Source organism: Cyanistes caeruleus, chromosome 29 (assembly GCF_971803275.1).
Source record: "Cyanistes caeruleus chromosome 29, bCyaCae1.hap1.1, whole genome shotgun sequence".
Lineage (NCBI taxonomy): Eukaryota > Metazoa > Chordata > Aves > Passeriformes > Paridae > Cyanistes > Cyanistes caeruleus.
The window spans coordinates 4,448,331-4,466,379 of record NC_141729.1 but is presented as its reverse complement, the minus strand read 5'-3'; the positions used below and the strand labels follow the sequence as shown (position 1 = coordinate 4,466,379).

General features: G+C 48.7%; 1 protein-coding gene across 6 annotated transcripts; it reads right to left on the bottom strand.

Annotated features, from left to right (window-relative positions):
* Positions 1–351: 351 nt before the first annotated feature.
* Positions 352–17,814, bottom strand: ANXA4 (annexin A4). 6 transcript variants are annotated; one of them, XM_086865285.1, is made up of 15 exons: positions 16,674–17,814; positions 11,728–11,866; positions 9,947–10,468; positions 7,344–7,399; positions 6,225–6,300; positions 5,810–5,904; positions 5,416–5,529; positions 5,156–5,246; positions 4,477–4,556; positions 4,041–4,097; positions 3,526–3,619; positions 2,930–3,025; positions 2,442–2,500; positions 2,052–2,174; positions 352–1,794 (listed from the first exon to the last, which is right to left on the bottom strand). In XM_086865285.1, the coding sequence occupies exons 4-15, from the start codon at positions 7,344–7,346 to the stop codon at positions 1,735–1,737; spliced, it is 948 nt and encodes a 315-aa protein (XP_086721411.1). In that variant the 5' UTR covers positions 7,347–7,399; positions 9,947–10,468; positions 11,728–11,866; positions 16,674–17,814; the 3' UTR covers positions 352–1,734. The 6 variants fall into 6 exon arrangements, with proteins under 6 accessions (XP_086721411.1, XP_086721410.1, XP_086721412.1 ...); XM_086865284.1 differs by having other exon boundaries at positions 17,506–17,754; XM_086865286.1 differs by lacking the exon at positions 16,674–17,814 and adding an exon at positions 15,056–16,253.
* Between the last annotated feature and the right edge of the window lie 235 nt (positions 17,815–18,049).

Below are 18,049 nucleotides of genomic sequence, written 5' to 3'. Positions count from 1 at the left end.
CTGCTTAGGAAAATTACTGAAATTGTAAGTTTTGATAAATAAACTTTGATGTGCTTCAATGAACAAAGCCTGGGAGAGAAACGTGTTGTTGAAGTTGGACATCTGGACTGTAGAATTTATGGATGACAAGGACAGTTTTCAGAAACCAGAAGATAAAGAAGAGGCAAAGACTGAGTTTATGCATTGGAAAGTCCTTACTGGAGGAAAAGGATACCAAAAAGACTAAAAACGTGGACTAATTAGCATAAGAAGCATCCCTGCAGCCGCAGGATCCTGCAGAAAACAGGAGTTTGGGACAAAACAAGTTCTTCCCCTGTGTCCCCTCCCAGAACACACCATTGGGGCAGGAAATACAGAAACAAATTCTTTATTAATTTTTCACCATTCAGCAACCTGACCCAAGGCAGTGAAACCCACCCCCAGCCCGAGCACCTCCAGAGCTGCTGTGCTCTGCTGGGCATTGCCCTGCCCTGGGCAGAGCCCCCAGAACTGGATAAAGCTCTGCCTCCTCTGCCAGCAAAAGCCAGGAATGTTTCCCCTATGGCAGGCCAGAGAACAAGAAAGGAAATTATATTATTGGAGGCCACAGAGGCATCTCCGATTGTGGCCAGCAGCAGCTGGAAAAGGAGTGATGGAATTGGGGTGCAGCCACCTCAGTGCTGGAGCTTTGACAATGATCTCGAGTCTGATCCTTCAGAACAGGATTGTACACCAATGGTAAAGAATAACTTGCTAAGCCAAAGCAGAATCCCGTTTTTGGAGTGAAAACCGTGAGCAGGCAGGTGTGTGGGGCCTGGGGGAGAAGTGTCTCGCAGGGTTGATGTGGACATCCCTCACAGGAGGAGCAGGCACACAGGGGATCCCTCAGGGGCAGCTGTCAGCCAGTGTAAGATGTGGGCAGCTCTGGGGAATTACCTCAGCTACATCTGGGAAGGTGTCCCAGGAAAATCTGGGGAGCTGCTCCAGCACCAGGCTGGTGAGGTTGGGTTCTGGGGACAGGTCATTCCTTAAAAGGCACCATTCCAATGACATCACTGTATCCACAGCAGGGTTTATAAAATAACCCTAATTATTTATACTCCCATGATCCACAGACAGACCAAAAACAAGGGCAGGAAAAGGTTTTTCTCATGTCACCAGTGACAACTTCCCCACTTACAGACCTACAGACAACATATATATACAGTACAGCCAGGCTGTTAATGCTCCACACTAACAGAGGCAAGTTAATATGTAAACAAGCTCCTATTTTAGATATTTGGTTTCTTTGTGTTTTAATTCTACTGAAAAACTGAAGCAAACCTGTGTTCTGCATTCTTCATGTACCAATGGGGTTGGCTTTTCCCTGGGCAGCCTCTCACACTGTGCATCCAGGTTTCCTTCACTTGATGCATTTTGCTGGTGAACACAACAGCAAAAGGGGCAGCTGGTCAGGAAACAAGTTTTACACCTTTGGTTACAGCATTCTGTGTAAGATGGACTTCAGTTAGTAGGCAAATGGGTGTTCCAAGCACAAAAGTGTATCAAAAGAGTCAACCAGAATGGCCTCTATCTAACCAGAGCATGAACTAACCTAAGGCAACAATCAGAGTAATTAATAAGGCATTTGGAAATAAAAAAAAAAAGAAGAAATCTTTATCGTGATTGGGCTTGATGATCTTCATGATCTTTTCCAACCTAAACAATTCTATAATCAGCTGCTTCCCATCACCCAGCAGGTTCCTCAGGCCTCCTTTAATCCTCCCCACCACACAGCCTGAGCAGAACCTTCCTGTAGTCCCCTGAGCAGTCTCCCTAGAGAGAGCAGAAAAAAGGAACATCATTAATTTTGCAGCTCCAAGGAAAGCAGGATTCCTTTCAGCATAAATGACATATTGTAGTGTTTGTATCCTCTTTGACAATTTAATAACCAAGAACATTCAGGAAGGTTTTCGGTACATAAATGTAAAGTCTCCTTAATTCCACCTCCTCTGAAATACCCAAGGAGTTGTTGAGAGGGTCTCCTTGAAGCTGCTTAGCAAATCCAGGCCTCTGTAGGACTGCAAGCTTACCTTGATGAAGGAGTGGAGTGATTTGCCATACATGGCCAGGAACTCTCTCCTGATGTAGAGCATGTCTATCTCAGAGCGGGACACCATCACCCGGATCAGCGTGCTGTCATCGGTGCCCAGGCCCTGAGGGGACACAACAACAGCTGCACAGCACTGGGGACAGAGCAGTGACAGGCACAGAGCCTTGGCCTTCTGTGGAATCCATTCCTCACCATTTCTGCATTAATGCAGGCATCCATTACCAGCTCTGAGCTTCCTGAAGGGAAAGAGGTCCACAGCAAACCTCAGACTTCTTTTTTTCCCCCCCAATTAACACAGTTTCTCTAATTGCTGTCATGCTATTGACTTAAGCATGGAGAAGCAGGGGGGAAAATAGCAAAATCTCTTTACCTTCATGGATTTGTACAATCTCTCAGCAAAATATGCAGGTTTGTTCCTCAAGCACTTTACTGTAAGGGAGACAAGAACAAGGGAATTAAAACCAATAAACACTGAAGGATAAGGTCTTCCAAATCCTTCCAGCACTTTCTCAGTGTAGACATTTATTCTGTAAAAATGCAACTCAGCAAGCACAGTGCAGACATCCAGAGTCAGTGACCTGCTGTCAATTGATGTCTCCATCACAGCAATAAAATATTTTTAAGGCTTTAAAGCTTCTACACAGCAAATGTCATCTGCCAGAGCATCCCTTGGCAGAGAAATATAAAGCACAGAGCCTTCTTGCCAGGCCTTTTCATCTGCAAAGATTAAAACACTGTGGCTCGTGAAACAGTGAAGAAGAATCTGCCTCCTGAAGCTGTGCAAACAGTCAGGGCATGAGACAGTATCTTTAATTATTTAATGAGTTTGTAGACAAAGTTTAAAAGCAGGGAACTCACCCACAGCTAACAAAGCATCCTCAAGGTCTCCTGACATCTCAGATTTAATGCTCTCTGTGATGTCCTTATTAGCAATCACTCTGTACACATCAAAAACTAGGAGGAAGAGTCGGATAAAAGAGCCAAGTGAGCTGTGTCAGTGTGTAACCCCCGAGGATCACTTTGCAAGATCAAGCTCCTCATACCCTGTACAAACACTGCACCATTACCATGACATTGTAAGCTAAACCAGGGCTGCCCCTCAGAAATAATTCATTTTAATTATCAGCTGTCTTGCTAATTAGCCAAACACTGCTGCTAGGATTTTCCAGAACTGCTGTTTAATGCAGACAGTTTCCATGCTTAGCTCTGCCCCATGAGAGTCACACTTCATTATCTCCAATTCACAGGCTAGAGGAAGTTGTATGGGTGTTTTTCTCAACTCCCATTTTGTCTCAGGAGGGAATAAAACGGTCTAAAAGAATTGAATCAACTGTCCCTGAGAATATCTGTTGTCTCAGGAAGGGATCACAATCGGTTAATGAACAGTACAAAGCTCCTACAAAAGTAGTGTCCTCACTCAAGAGAAGAAGCCCAGGGCACCAGAGAGGTCCTACCTCTGAGCAGGTGGCACCTATTCCGTGTGCAGAGGATGGACATGAACTGCACCTCATCTGTTCCCCACTTCTTCTCCCCAGCTTCATACAGGTTCTTAAAGACACGAAAAAAGTGAGGATAATTGAGAACACCAGGTGGATATAATGAGATTTTTACTTCATAGAACCTTTTGGGTTGGAAAAGCCCTCTGAGATTGTTGAGTTCAAGCTTTCCCCTGTACTGCCAAGACAGCCACAAACTCGTGTCCCCAAGTGCCACGTTCACGTGGCTGATGGATCCCCTCAGGGATGGGGACTCCACCCCTGTCCTGACAGCCTGTGCCACAGCTGAACAACTCTTCTAGGGGAAAAACATTTCCCAATATCCAATCTAGTGTCCACCTGGGGCACTGCTGACTAGCACAACCTCAGGCTTACTCATCTACCTTGAGAAAAAGAGGTCTAGAAACAGCAGGGAGCACACATCACACATACAAACCCAAACAGTTCTTGCAAGGAAACAAATTGCTACACACCTGAGCATCTTGTTGAGCAAGGGCCTCATCCACAAATGTTCCCTCGTCTCTGTTACCCTGCGGAAACACAAGGAGGAAAAACTCTTTCAACAGAGCAACTAATGGAAATAAGTCCTGCAAATTCCCCATTCAGTTACTGGAGATGTATAATGGGATTCTTAACATTGAGTAATGGGTTACAAATACAGCAAAACATCATTTGGGTGTCATTTGTTTTTTCTTCTGAAACAAGCAGCCACCCACTTTAATTTAAAAAGAGAATATGGCATTAAGGCATGGCAGAGTGAGGCTGCTCTCTCTGCAGAAGCTGGTGTGAAATGCTGGCAAGGTGAAATGCAAGAGAAGTGAAATAGCAGACAGCCTGAAGCACCTCCTCACTGAGTGAGACATGTCCAGCAGCACCTTCAGCCCCGAATTTCCCCTGTTCTGGACTCACCGTGGCGAGGGACACCAGGACTCTGCGGAACATGGAGGATGTGTCAGAGACAATGTCGTCCTCGAGGGTGGAGCCGTACTCTGCCAGGGCACACGGAGCAGATCTGTTACTAACAGCTCACAGAAGCACAGGATTTGCTGAGTGGGAAGGGACCCACAAGCATCACCAAGTCCTGGGCCTGCACAGAACCATCCCCAGGAGTCCCACCATGTGCCCAAGAACGTTATCCAAACACTCCTTGAGCTCTGTCAGGATTGATGCTGTGACCACTTTTCTAGGGAGCCTGTTCCAATGCCTGGCCACCTTCTGGGTGAAGAACCTTTTTCTAACATCCATCCTAAACTGTCCTCAGGGTTCGAGTGGCCTCCGCAGTGCAGCACAGGGGGACAGGCATGTCCACTGTGACTGGGACAAGCCAGGATGCCCTTGCCATCATAGTGAGTGGTACAGGGCAACATTAAGAAGCACAGCCAGTATAAAACTGGCAAAAGATCCACTTTGGACAGACCTCCAGCTGACAGACATTACCACCCCACCCCATTACATTTACACCGATTCAATTTCTGGGTGTCATTCTGGCCCTTTATGCTGACAGACCCTTTTCCTGCTTCTCCACACACCCCTGCACACACAGCAGTGGCTTCTGAGCCTGCAGGAAGCTGCAGAGTGTGCTACATACGGAGTTTGTAGTTCTCACTGATGTGCCGAATCTCCGCGTTGGTGCGAGAAGCCAGGATTTCAATCAGGCAGCCTTCGTCTGTCCCTGCTCCCTAGGGAGTCACAGAGACAAGAGCCAAGGCTGTGACAACTGTTTGAAGGGTAGCTACAACTTCTGTTTATTAGATATAGCTTAATAAGAAATTAGTAACTAATATACAATTATGCCATTGCATATTGAATTGACCATAAGTCATGCAACATAAAAAAGGATCCCCAAACCTTTAGAGCCCTCCTCAGTTCATGCACGTCATACATGGTGGTAGGAGTCATCAAACCAACGATCACCCTTTCAAAATTCCCACTCAGCTCAGACTTCAAGTCATCAATCAAATCCTAGGAGAGAGAAAGAGAAGAAAGGAGAAAAAGACATGCCCTTTGAGAAGTGGAAGAACTCGTTCACCACTTTTCTTCATGCTCCAGCCCTCCTTGGATGAACAGCTACTCTGAAGTGAACAAGACCAGAAAAACTTGGCCAAGGAAAGCTTGTGCTCAGTGCTGATCATACTCTTGTGGAAGCTGTGATGTTCTTTACATTTCAGCCAAGTGGTACAGCCCAAAAAAGTCCACATCTCCCAATTCCAGCCACAGGCACTGATCTCTTCAGAGCACCTACCCTGCCAATAGTGCTTTTGTAGGCGATCAGAACTTGCTGACGTTGGGACACGTTCAGTTTGGTCAAGGTCTCAATGATGGCATCTTCATCCGTGCCTGGAAGGAACCAATGAAAACCAGTCAAGCTGCTTGTACCAGAACCAGACTGTGGCCTTGCCCAGGGTGTGCCATTGGCCACACAATGAGTGCCTCAGCCCAGCAGCACCACACCACAGAACAGAGAAAACAAGAGCCTGACTAAAGATGTTTTTATGGCCAAGGCTTGGATTTCCAGTCACCCAGTTCCCACCAGTGCCCTCACAGGGCAGTGAGGTGATGCAAATGGCTGAACTTCCCCTCCAAAAAACCACCAGTAAAAACCTTCCCAACCACCAGAGCTACAAAAGAAGTTTTAACAGTGGAGGGAGATAACTTACCAAATCCCTTCATGGCCTTCCTTAGTGCCTGTGCTTCTTGCTCAGCACTGAAACTTGAGACGCCCTTGACTGTTGCCTAAACCCACAGGAGAGGAGATAAGAAAAGTAGTCACAAAGTGAGACATTCACAAAGTAGAGTTGATTTAAAAAAAAAAGACAATTCAAAAGATCCAAACATCATTTTTGGAAAGTGACAGCAAATAAAGTCCACCCTCCAAACATGAGTGATTTTATACCAGGTTTCATCCCATCCTAAAATGGAATGGTTTGTTCAGGGACTCAAGTGAAAGGAGAAAATATCTTAATGTGGCTGCCCATGCAGTATCTGCTTTCCAGTTAAATAAGGGCTCACAGCCTGACATCACTGTTCAGTCCAGCTTCTTCCCAGCAGTTTTCCATGTAAATCATAGAAGGAGCTGTTCCCATCAAAGCCCCATTCCTGCTCTAAGAGCACTCAAGGACAATCACTGTGTTAAATAACACACCAGGAAGTACAGCGTTTTACCTGAAATGGTGATTCACAAACAAGTTTCTCCTGCCTCTGGTCTGGGCAATATTTTTGGGGAAATACACTTTTCTTACAAAGCTCTTCATGTTCCCAAGAAAATCATCAGCAAAATACCACTTAATATTCAATGGGCAGAAAAATGTTCCCCTGTCCCTGGAAGTGTTCCAGGCCTGGCTGGACGTGGCTTGGAGCATCCTGGTCTAGTGCAAAGTGTCCCTGCCCATGGCTGGAGGTGTAACTGGATGATGTTTAAGGTTCCTTCCAACCCAAACCATTCCAGGATTCTGTAATAACAACCATAGAAATGGCTGCTTTGCAGGCTCAACCTGGAAAGAATAATATGCCTAGGAAGTTTATCTGGAGAAATGAATGTTCTTTGAATGAATATCTGATCTGGTTTTCCATTAACTCCCCAAATTCAAAAGCATGTATGTGTGGGTCATTCTCCTCTAAAATGAGGAAGCAGGAAGAGGCAATAAATTCACCCCCTTGAAGGGACAGACAGTGACAGCGTTCCTGCTGCTGGATCCTTATCTGAGCTCCACTCCCCACGGTCATCAGGTCAGAGCAAAGGCTTGGCACAGCCTGGCACAGCAAACACACTCACTCACCATCGTGCTGGGATCTGCTCAATCTCTTACTGTCTGCGTCCAGGGCACTTAGACAGCTGTAATAATAAAACACAGGGAGTGTTAGTTTTCTAGCAAATAATTAATAGAATACACCTTCCCTCAAAGGCTAATGAGGCTGGTTAAGTAACCATCAAATTGTTTGAGGACTAAAAGCAAGATTGAACTGCCCAAGTGAACAGGGCAGCTCCCCAGAGTGTTCAGCCCTGCTTTGTGCAGAGCAAAGTCTGGATAATGACAGCAGGGCCAGGGCCAGGCTGGAAGGGATGTGGTGGTCAGACAGGTGATTAGCACTGGTAATTTAATGATTCTTCTCTACTGCCTGTGTGACAGCCTGGCTGAGGCTACAAGGAGAAGCAGTGTTGCCCTGGGAGCAAAGAAAAAAGACTTGATTCCCATGTCCACCAAAACACATGGCTTTGACCTTGGCACATGAGAACCTGTGGGTGAGCGGGGTGAGGATGAAGCAGGGTGAGGATGAAGCAGGGTGAGGATGACAAACTGACAAACTCTTGAAAAACCCCAAAGCTTACTTGCCACCTGCCCAGGGTTATTAGTTCTGTTCATAATTTTGTTTGCAATCAGAGAGGCTTTGCATGAACACACCCAAATTTTCCTGTGTCCCTGATCACTTCACAGGATGTCACGTACCAGGACAAGGTTCACTTCCCCACAACCCAAGTTCATCCCAGCAACACAGGAGAGCAGTTAGGTCAGGCACACTCAGAGACACCTACATACCGTAGGGTTGAATTAAATGAAAAATAAATTCAAAAGATGCAAACACAGTGACAGCAAGTCAAGTCCACCCACCAAATGTGTGGCTTTATTCCAGGGTTGTGCAAGTTCTCTCATTAAAACCCTGAAGCAGAAGCAGAGGTGCCAGCAGTGAATGACATCTCTTCCTAGTTCTCCTCGTGGTGCCTAATAGCTGCTATCCATGAGCCCAGAGAGTTGTGCAAGAACAGGAGTGTGTTTGTTCCTGCTCCACATGACTCCTACAGACCTGGAATGCCCAGGGTGAGCTGTTCAGGTCAGTTAACTCTGTGTGCCACTTGCCATGGATGTGTTACACACAGGCACTCCTGGGTGCACCTCTACCTTTCTACACCCTACACGATCAATAATTGCAACATTATGGTAATTATTACTGTTGAGTTTGCTTTCTTTCTTCTGATCATGAATTCCAGTGCTCACAGTATGACCCAGACCCCAGAAAAGTCACCTTTGCTGTGCTCTAATCTCTAATCTGCCAGGCTGTCCAGCAGTGGCCCCTGTAACCGTTTCACAGCTGAAGGGGTCTGCAAGAGCTGCTCATGCTGGGGCTTTAGATGAATGAAACTCTCCTAAGCCAGAAGGGAATTGCTCAGCAGATTTGCCAGTGCTCAGAAGCTTAACACAATTCCTGGCCTGCAGCTCAATCAGGGGAAAACAGCTTCAGGACAGGAAGAATACTTCGCTCTGTGTTTTTAAGAATTAAATGATGTGTGCAAGACTCAGCCAGCCAGTGCTATGGTCCTGATGTTATTTGTTTCACCCCAGAATAAAGGCCTGGCACAGTAAACCTGGCTTAGAACACTGTGCCCAGATCACAGAATGCAAGTGTAGGAGCCATTCCTCCCATTACTCCATTTTTTTTTCCATGGATGATCTTTTCCTGGCAGGCTTTATCAGCTAATCAGCCTGTTTCAAGTCCGTATCAACATCCTCTAAAAGCTGAATCCAGAATAAACTTAATTTATGGGGAAAGTGCTGACAATATCACATGTGCTGGCCAGTTCAAGTTTAGGCTTGCACACAATCAGGTTTTCCGACTGCTCAGAGCACACACACAGGAACCACCAAGGAAAGCTTCCAACCGCTTAAGAGGATAGAAACACAGGGCTTTCCCTCTGCACACCCCGACCCAGCAGCGCTGCCAGTCCTACACCTCGGATCTGTATGGAAACCCACTTCGTGACCCTTTTCCTTGCGAAGCAAACACTGGACTTGTCCGACGAGTTCCTTCATTCGGTTCCCGTTTACACAAACACAGCCCACACCCAGCGCGGGATCAGCTTTTCCAGAGCTCCCACCGCCAGCTGTTCCAGGTGTGCGGGGTCAGCGCTGGCTGCGCTCCCGGGGTGCCCGGGCTGGCCGCAGGGCCACTGACTCGGGAAAGGATCTCCACGAGCCCCGAGCCAGCTGAAACATTCCAGCGCCTCCCACACAATGACCTTTATCTGGCCTCAGAAGGAATAAAAATATGATTCTTATAGCCTTATATCACTCAGCCTGTGCGCCCACCCCGAGCCGTGTCACCCCTCTGCCGTGCCCTCGGCACTCCAGCGGGGAGGATGTGCCAGCCTGGGCACGGCACAAATAGGAACCAAACCCTGTGCCCGGGAAAGGTCAGCCTTTCCTCCATTCCACAACTGCCCCCCGCCCTTCCCCAGCCCCGGGGAGCTCCCGGGCTGCCCCAGCGCCGTGGGCATCGCCCGGCCCGGCTGGAACGCGGGGATGGCGCCTGGCACCGTCCCAGGGACCTCCAGCCATGCAGCCCGCTCCCCATGCCAAGGGGGATCCCCCGCTCGCTTGGCACTCACCCGCTGTCCCGCGCGGGTCCCTGGCACGGATCGGGAGAGCTTTGCTGGCTGTCCTGGTGGCAAAGTCCCCGCCCTGGAGACACGCGGCAGTGACGTGCGGGAGCTCCAGCCCTGCCCTGCCCAGCCCTGAGCGGCTCTGCGTGTGATCCAGAGCAGGGAGAAGTTCCCGGGGAGCCTGACTCCCATTGCACGTTTGAGATGTAACCCCAAACTGCACTTTTGGGATTACACGGGGGGCTGGCAGGCTGGGAGGGCTTCCACGCTCCCCGGCATTCCCTGTGCAAGTCTCTGGGATCAGAGGGGCTGTGGCTGCAGGCTCTGGTCTCTCAGTCCAGCCTGCAGCAGGGCACACCTGGGGGGGACCGAGGGGGACGACGGCGTGGAGCACACAGGCAGCAACATCCCCCAGGAAGAAGTCCTGGTCCTCTCCCGGTGTTTGCGGGGATTTCTTATCTGTGTCGTTCCTTCTGTGCTCCCACAGCTCTCTGGGTATTCAGCATCCTCATCCCTTGTCTAAGAACTCTGCATTGCAAACAGGGATGGTTTCAGTAAGGATGGTTCTTTGCATAACGATTATTCCTTTTGCCCAAATAAATGGCAGTGCCCTCAAGCCAAAACCCTTCAGGCAAAGGGACTTTAGTTTTACCCCGATGTGACCCTGCCTGGGTCAGCCATGGACATGATAGAGGGAAATCAGCCTTGCAATAGATGGATCTTGTCTTCGAGTGTTTATCCTCAGGAACTTTGGTCTCCTCTGATGCCAAAAGTGCTGTTATTATCATGACTAAACCAACCCTCTCAGTTCTTTTCCAGCTCATACGACAGCTCTAGTCCCTGTGCCTCTTTGCACATGCTCATTTGCTGGAAGGCACCTAAATTTAGCAGCCTGGATGTGGGCAGGCTGTGCCCCAGTGTCTGTGTGGGTTATTTATTACAGCTCCTGCTGCAGCTCAGCCTCCCAAAACAGCTCCACAGAGCCCAGCACCTACTGCTGATGCAAGGGGACATGGCCCAGGGGGACAGAAAAACCAGGTTCAAGCCTCAAGCTCCAAACCCTCTCCTTTTGCACTGCAAAGCCTCTTTCCCTGCAAAATCTGGCACTTGATCCTGACCAGGATTCAGTGTGGACCAGCACAAATTATAAACTGTCGCTACAGAGAAAACTCTTCTCTTTCTGACATTTATGAAAGTTTCCATTCCCAGCCCTTCTCATGTCAGCAGTCCCTGCTCTGGGCATTTTAATCCACCAGCAGAACTGCTGTGTTTCTCCATATGTTACCAGTGATTTTTTTAGCCTGTGTATTTTCATCTTCCTCTTTGCTTCCCAGTCTCTTCAGCCCCCAGGACTGGAAGGCTCTGTCACTGCAGTCACGGGTATATGCAACAGTAATTTTTTAATACCAAGAGTTATTAATTTTCTTTACAAATTAGCTAAATATTGCACCAATCCTGCCATTCATTTCTTTCATAATTTAACCTTTTCTTTCCCCCTGGGAGAGGCACCAAGTAGGGGGAATACTTGAAGATACAAAGTGTTTGTGCGGCCACCTGGAATTAGTCATGTAAGCCTAGTTAATTCAGCAGCCAGATCCTGACACATCACACAGCCAAGTTCCCTGTAATCTTGGCTGGTTATGGGTGCTGGCTCCAGAGCCATCTGATTCTGTCACATTAGGGGAAAAAAAAAAATAAAAATAAAGGCACAAAAGCTTTTTTTAAGCTGGCTGAGCTTCTCTGGAAGGTGGATAGAATGACGGGGGATTTAGGGAATCGTGTTATACCTTGCTACAGGAGCTGCTCCCTTCAGGAAGGCGAAGGGCTGTTGCTGTAACTTCCTGGACAAGGTTCAGGTGACAAAGCTTTGTCTCTCCGGGAGTCTTTAGTGTAGGGTCTGCTCAACTTTCAGCTTGGTATTCATTTCTGAAAGGATGGAAAGACCATGGTTATCCTTCAATATCTCCAACTGAAGCACTGGCTGGCACAGCTTTGCTGTCCTTGCATCCAAAGACAGACAGCAAGGGACAAGCCCACAGTCCCTCTCAGTGCAGTGACAGAGCACGTTGCTCTTCTGTTCACAGGTACTTCATTTGTCCTGACAATTATTTTAACCACCCTTGTTATAAAGCTCTCAACCCCCCAGACTGTACTCAGTTACACACAGGCTTTCTATTCCCATTCCATCCAGTTGTTTTTCCATCTACAAAAGACCTAATAAAAATTAAAGGCAATGTGCATTAAGGAAATAACTTGGTCTCAAGCAGCAGCCAGTTAGGAAGTATTTATTCTCAGCCCAATGAGAACAGAGCTGAACTTCTAGAAAATGGCAGCATTTGTTTTTGACCAAAGGACCTGACCTTTTAAATTTGCACCTAAGAGAGCAAAGGAGCCTTGTGCTAGCAGGAGAGATTTTCAGTGTGTCCTTTCATTTAGCAGGTACCTGCCTTTAGCTCTAGAGGAACAGCCTCACCTCATTCACTGAGCTCCAAATTCCGACACTAGTGAAGTCATTCACCGAGTGAGGGTCAGAATTTGGGCCTCTGGGATTGAGCCGGTGTTTTTAGGAGGTTAATAAGGGAAGTGCTCATTTTCATACCTGAGCACTGGCAGTTTGCAAGCAGCAGCCCCTGAAAATGGGTTATTTAAGGGTTGCACAAGTGCTGTGGGAGTGTGTTGGATGCTGTAGCCCAGTCGGTGTTGTCTCCATAGCAGCAGTACCCGAAGGTAGGGTGGAGGCTGAAAACCAGCCCTTGCTTCTAAAGCACCGAGTTCTGTGTGCTTGCAAGAGGGTAAAGAATTCTCTCATTCTGTGTATTAATATTGCAATGGTCCCAAAAATGAACTGCAGTTGTTAGGGCTCGCTGCAGAGATCCAGGGGCATTCTGACCCTTGGAGCTAGGGTGTGTCCTTCCTTACCTGCTGTTCAGCACCATCTAAGGTGGAACAGCCATTTCCACAAGTCAGAGCTGTTTTGGGAAGAGGTGTTTTGGGGGAAACCTTAGGACAAGGCAGCCTGGAGCTGCTGATCTATGATTGGAGTAGAGCCCTTTTAACACAAAGAGAGGAAGGAAGATAAAACATTCCCAGACCTAGGTAAGCAGTGCTTATTTGAGGAGGGAAAACTGAACTATTTCAATTTACATAAGAAATGGGAGTGTTCTTAACTCTTCATAACCATTAGAAACACTGCTTCTGCACTCAGTATTATCAGGGGAATGCACAGCACTCTCCCTTTTAGCAATCCAGGCAGGATTTAGAACCCTGAGCACAGCATACCAGCACTGCTATGCGAGTCAATGGCTCTCTGGGTAGATTACATAAACATAAATGTCACACAAGGCCAAGAAGGAACTGGGGAGCAGAACTGATTTGAGAAAATTCCTGTAACACAAGACACCTTTAAAACAAGAGATCACTTGGACAGGGGAGCCCACATGCCTCAGACAATAAGCTGTAAGGGGAGACAGCAATGAGCACTGTGAGGATGAGACAGCCAGGAGTCGAATTCCCCGTTTCAAGTGTGCTTCAATCACCAGGTTTGCAAGGTGGGGATGCTGGTGTGTTCTGCAGGCAGGCTCACAGGGGGGGATCCCAGATGCTCTCAGTTCCTCACACTGACAGCCCGGGCTCTCCACACTGCTGTCCCCCAGCATATGCTGTGCTGACACTGCCTCAGAGATGCCCACCCACTCTGCCTTTCACCCACAGAGAAACTGAAGGCTGCACTTGGCCACGGGCCCAGTCTGCTGTTTTCTTTTATTCACTAAAGCTATAAACAGCAGGGAATGCAAACAGTCCAGGGCCATTGGTGGTGGTCTGATGGCTTCACTGGCTGCCTGTGCCCATGAATCCCTCCAAATGGGAACAGGAGGCAGCAAATACCTCCAGAATGGGAGGGGGCTTTATGAATGTTTACTTTAATCAGCATACATACAGTTCTGAGGAGGAAATGAGTAGCTTTCACTTTTTTCTTTTTAATTAATATCTGCCTCCATGCACTTTAATCTTACTTAGCTGCTCTGCAATTTGACCATAACCCAGCTCTAGGGGATGGAAACAGAGCTATGACTGCCCAGCTCAGGATAACTTTTCCTGACCCTGCATTTAAAGTGAGAGAAGGGTTTGGGCAGGGTGAGGTAGCTTGGGGCAGGAGGACCCCAGCAGGATCCTGAGAGTTGAAACACTTGATAAATCCCTTCTCAGGGAGAACCCAACCCACAAATGTCCCTTAGTGCAGCAGCAGCTGCTTTAAAGGACAGTGTGGAGCTGTGGTGGGCAGTCAGGCTCCTTGAGAAACACGGCTCTTGCCCACCCTTGCTCCATCCCCTGGCTGTACGCAGGGTCAGTCCAGGCCATTGCATCCCCTGAGAGCCTGCAGAGCTCAATCAGCTCCGTCATTTCTGGCTGTGCCTACCAGAGCCATTACCCTGGATGGAGGATTGGCTTCCAGCCACAGGAAGCATTGACAGAGCCAGTGAGGATGTCCTGCAAGGGCAAACAGGAGCGCCACAGAGGTGGAAACTTCCAGTTTTTAAACATGTAAAATACAGATCTGAGCTCTTGAGTCTTTTTGTTCCTCTGCACAACTCTGAACCCAATAAAGCCTAGCTCCATGATAGTGTGTTTGACTTTTTCTTCGAGGTGATGAAGAACAGTGATGGTTTTTCTGGTCATACTAAGAAGTGTTTTGGGGCCATTACTACACACTTGGAAATAAATCCCTGAAACCAGAAAATCACAGGCAGATGGATAGAACAGTGGCTCTAATCTTTAGCTGGTGAGAAGCTTAACAGAATTTTTTGCAGTAAATATATGTTTAAAGAGACACAGAACTGTGGAATGCATTGGGTTGGGAGGGACCTTAAAGCTCATCTTGTTCCGACACCTTCCACTGTCCCAGGCTGCTCCAAGCCCTGTCCAACCTGGCCTTGGACACCTCCAGGGATCCAGGGGCAGCCCCAGCTGCTCTGGGCACCGGTGCCAGGGCCTCCCCACCCTCCCAGGGGAGAATTCCTTTCTGGTATCTAACTGGAGTATCCCCTCCCTTACTTTGAAACAGTTATCCCTATCACTGCTTGCCCGTGCGAAAAGTGGCTCTTCCAACATCCTTACCAAGATAAACATAACCGTGTGATTAAGACTTAATTGTTGTGCGGTGAGTTCAGGAAAATGTGACCATGGCTTTGTTTTCCCTGGCCAGTTAAGCGACATCAAGCACAGGAGGTTGTGCCAGCCCTGTTCCCGTCGTTGCCGCTCCCCGAGCTCTCCAGAAGGGGCCAGTGTGTCCTCGCCTTTCGGGGGCCGCAGGAAACCTGTCCAGGCCTGGGTTTTTATTTAGAAAATGCTGAGCTGTCTGGAAAGTTTGATGAAGAGGGATGCAGCTGTATTAATGTGCTTCTTCCTGGGGATTTGAATGCATTTTCTGGGCAGTGCAGGAGGAGCAGGGATCAGGGAGACAATGTGTAGGGAGGCAGCTCTGCTGACCACACTCAGACCTTTTAAACCTCGCATCATGGGATTTTAGCAGCTTAAAATTTGGTGTTTAGGATTGAGTGCATCGGTCAGACTCCTCTCCTCTGCAGGACAAGTCTGGGAGCGTTCTGGAGTCACTCTGACACGAGAGAAGCACCAGGTCATGTCTGTGGCCACTGATCAGCTTCTTCACTTGGAGCTTTCAGGCTCAGTTCCCTCTGATGAAGGTCACTGGGACTGCAGCAGCGCAGCCAAGCCTTGTGCCTTCTCAAATGAAGAATATCCTGAGCATCTGCAGCCGGGGATGGCTCCTGCTGTGCTTTTGCTCCCCAGAATGGTCATGGGTGGGGTTTGTGTGCCCGTGGGTTGAACATGGGAGCCCCGAGTCGCGCGTGGGTCTGACACTCCCTGCATTGCAGTGCAGGTACAGTTAAAAAAAGCCATCTCAGAGCCAGGGAGGAGGCTCGGCAGAGCATCTGCAGCTCTCTGCATGCAGTGGCTTTTATCTTCTTTAGTTGGAAATGAGTCATTTCCCTGTACTGTACAGACATGCCCAATTTCCTTGGAAATTGTTCACTTCTGCAGAGTCCCCAGAAATCCCCAGTGATGGGACCCAATTTTTGCACTGGGTGTTTTATCTGTCTTGAGTGATGCCTGGGGATTTTCACAGGTTAGAGAAATTTAAAAAATAATTTAGAATAATAGATAGAAGCAACTGAGGCTTTACTCAGTTGATATTTATTCCGAAGGGCACGTGAACCTTCTGTATTGACCACTGGTAGTTAATTCATCACAGAGTCCCAAAGCACAGCCAAGCATGTTTCGTGCAGATTAAAGCCTGCAAATGAAAAAGGACTGTTTTCACATGCGTGTTGGCTGCCTAAGCTGAAATGATTGCAGTTCCAGATGTGTGGACTTGGGGTGTACTTGGAAATGAGGTGCAGTCAGGAGCTACCCCACAAATTATGGGTGACTGAAGGTGGTCAAAGGAGGACTTTGGGGTCTGCAGGGTGGGCTTGTGGGCACCTGCTGAGGACAAGGATGGTGGAAGAGAAGCAATACCCACAGTGGAGAGGCACAGTGGCTCAGCAGAAAAACAACTGTAGTGACGTGCTGTCAGATCTGGGTATCTGTGCATTGCTAAATGTTACCACCAGCAATTTTACCTGCCTATTCTGAGAGCCATATGCATCTTAAAAGTATTCAAACACTATGAGGAAAAACCCAGTTAGACCCATTTACAACATGCTGATCCTACCTCACTGGCATTGCTGGAAGCTGGTGACCAAAGCGACGCTGGATGAAGGAAAGGGATGAGTGAAGGGGAAACATTTCTGTCATCCCAAAGCAACCAGGCCTGGCCTATCTGCTGGGGACAGGGCTGGCAGCAGGATGGCTGTAGTTATTACCATAATACAGGAAATAATAGTCACTGGGAAAATGGGACCGTGCTTTGGTTTCCTCTTCCATCCCAGTCAGAGGGGAGGAAGGAGAGTGGTGTTGTCACAGAGGTATTCATTTGGCAGCCATGTGCTGCTTGGGTTTTGTATTCTGGGACTTCAACCAATTTTTGCCATTTTAACATTTCCCTCTGCTGTTGGAAATCCCAACACTGGCCTTCAATAGTGCATGAGGAGTCAGCTGCTATGGATGCCAGAGGCTGGGAAAATCTGATTTCTGTGAAAAAATTGCTGAAAATAACCCAAAGTGTATTTAAATTTCCCAAGATCTGAGCTAAACCTTTCCAAATCCTGACCCAATGGCTTTGGGCTCTGGAGGAGCTGCAGTGCCCCTGATGAGCATTTTGCCAGTACTCAGGCAGGAAAGAGGAGGAAGCTATAATTTAACAGCAAATCCAAGGCATAGGTTTTACAAAACCAGTACATGGTGTAAAACACTAAAGACATTTTGAGAGCTTGGGATAACTCTGCTTTTAGGATTTTTTCTTAAGCTCTCAAGTCAGGGCCTATGTGAAGATGCTTGTGCTTCCGGTTAATACTCAGATGTCACAGCAATGGCATCTTATTATTATATCACAAAAATATCGAGTTTAGGGCATTATTTCAAAGAAAAACGGAAATACTCATGACCATGCAAAGCCCTAATGTGGGCCGTGGTTCCTCACGGACAGGATTTCTGCACTCATCCCTCGCTGAGAAGAGGACGCAGAGACCCCGGGCCCCTTCCGCTGTCCCTGGGGCGGCCTCCGGTCCCGGCAGCTCTGAGGGGCAACCTCGGCCCGGCCGCTCCGCCACAGCTCCCTCGCGGCCCCGCCATCACAGCGCCCCCTGCCGCCCAGAGCCGCACGGCATGCCGGGACCTGTAGTCCCCACCGCGCCAGGGCACCCCCACCGCTGGCCAAGGAGAACTACCACCCCCAGCGTGCCGCGCGCGGCGCCGCCATCCCGCCGAGCCCCCGCTGCCCCTGCCGCCGCTCCGTGGGGCGGGGGGGCGCTCTGAGGGCTGCGGGACGGGCCGTTCTGGGACGGGACATCCCGGGACGGGACACTCCGGGACGGGACATCCCGGGGCGGCGGGGCCGGGCCGGGCCCCGCAGCTGGCGGAGGCGCGGGGGCGGTGCTCCCGACGGCAGCCGGGACTTCCTGTGACGGCCCATTTCCTGGTCGGATGGGG

Coding starts and splice junctions, on each gene's coding strand:
- ANXA4 (XM_086865285.1), bottom strand. Junction 5,905..6,224: donor GAAGGCCATGAAGGGATTTG/GTAAGTTATCTC, acceptor GGTTCCTTCCAG/GCACGGATGAAGATGCCATC. Junction 5,247..5,415: donor AACTGAGGAGGGCTCTAAAG/GTTTGGGGATCC, acceptor GTGACTCCCTAG/GGAGCAGGGACAGACGAAGG.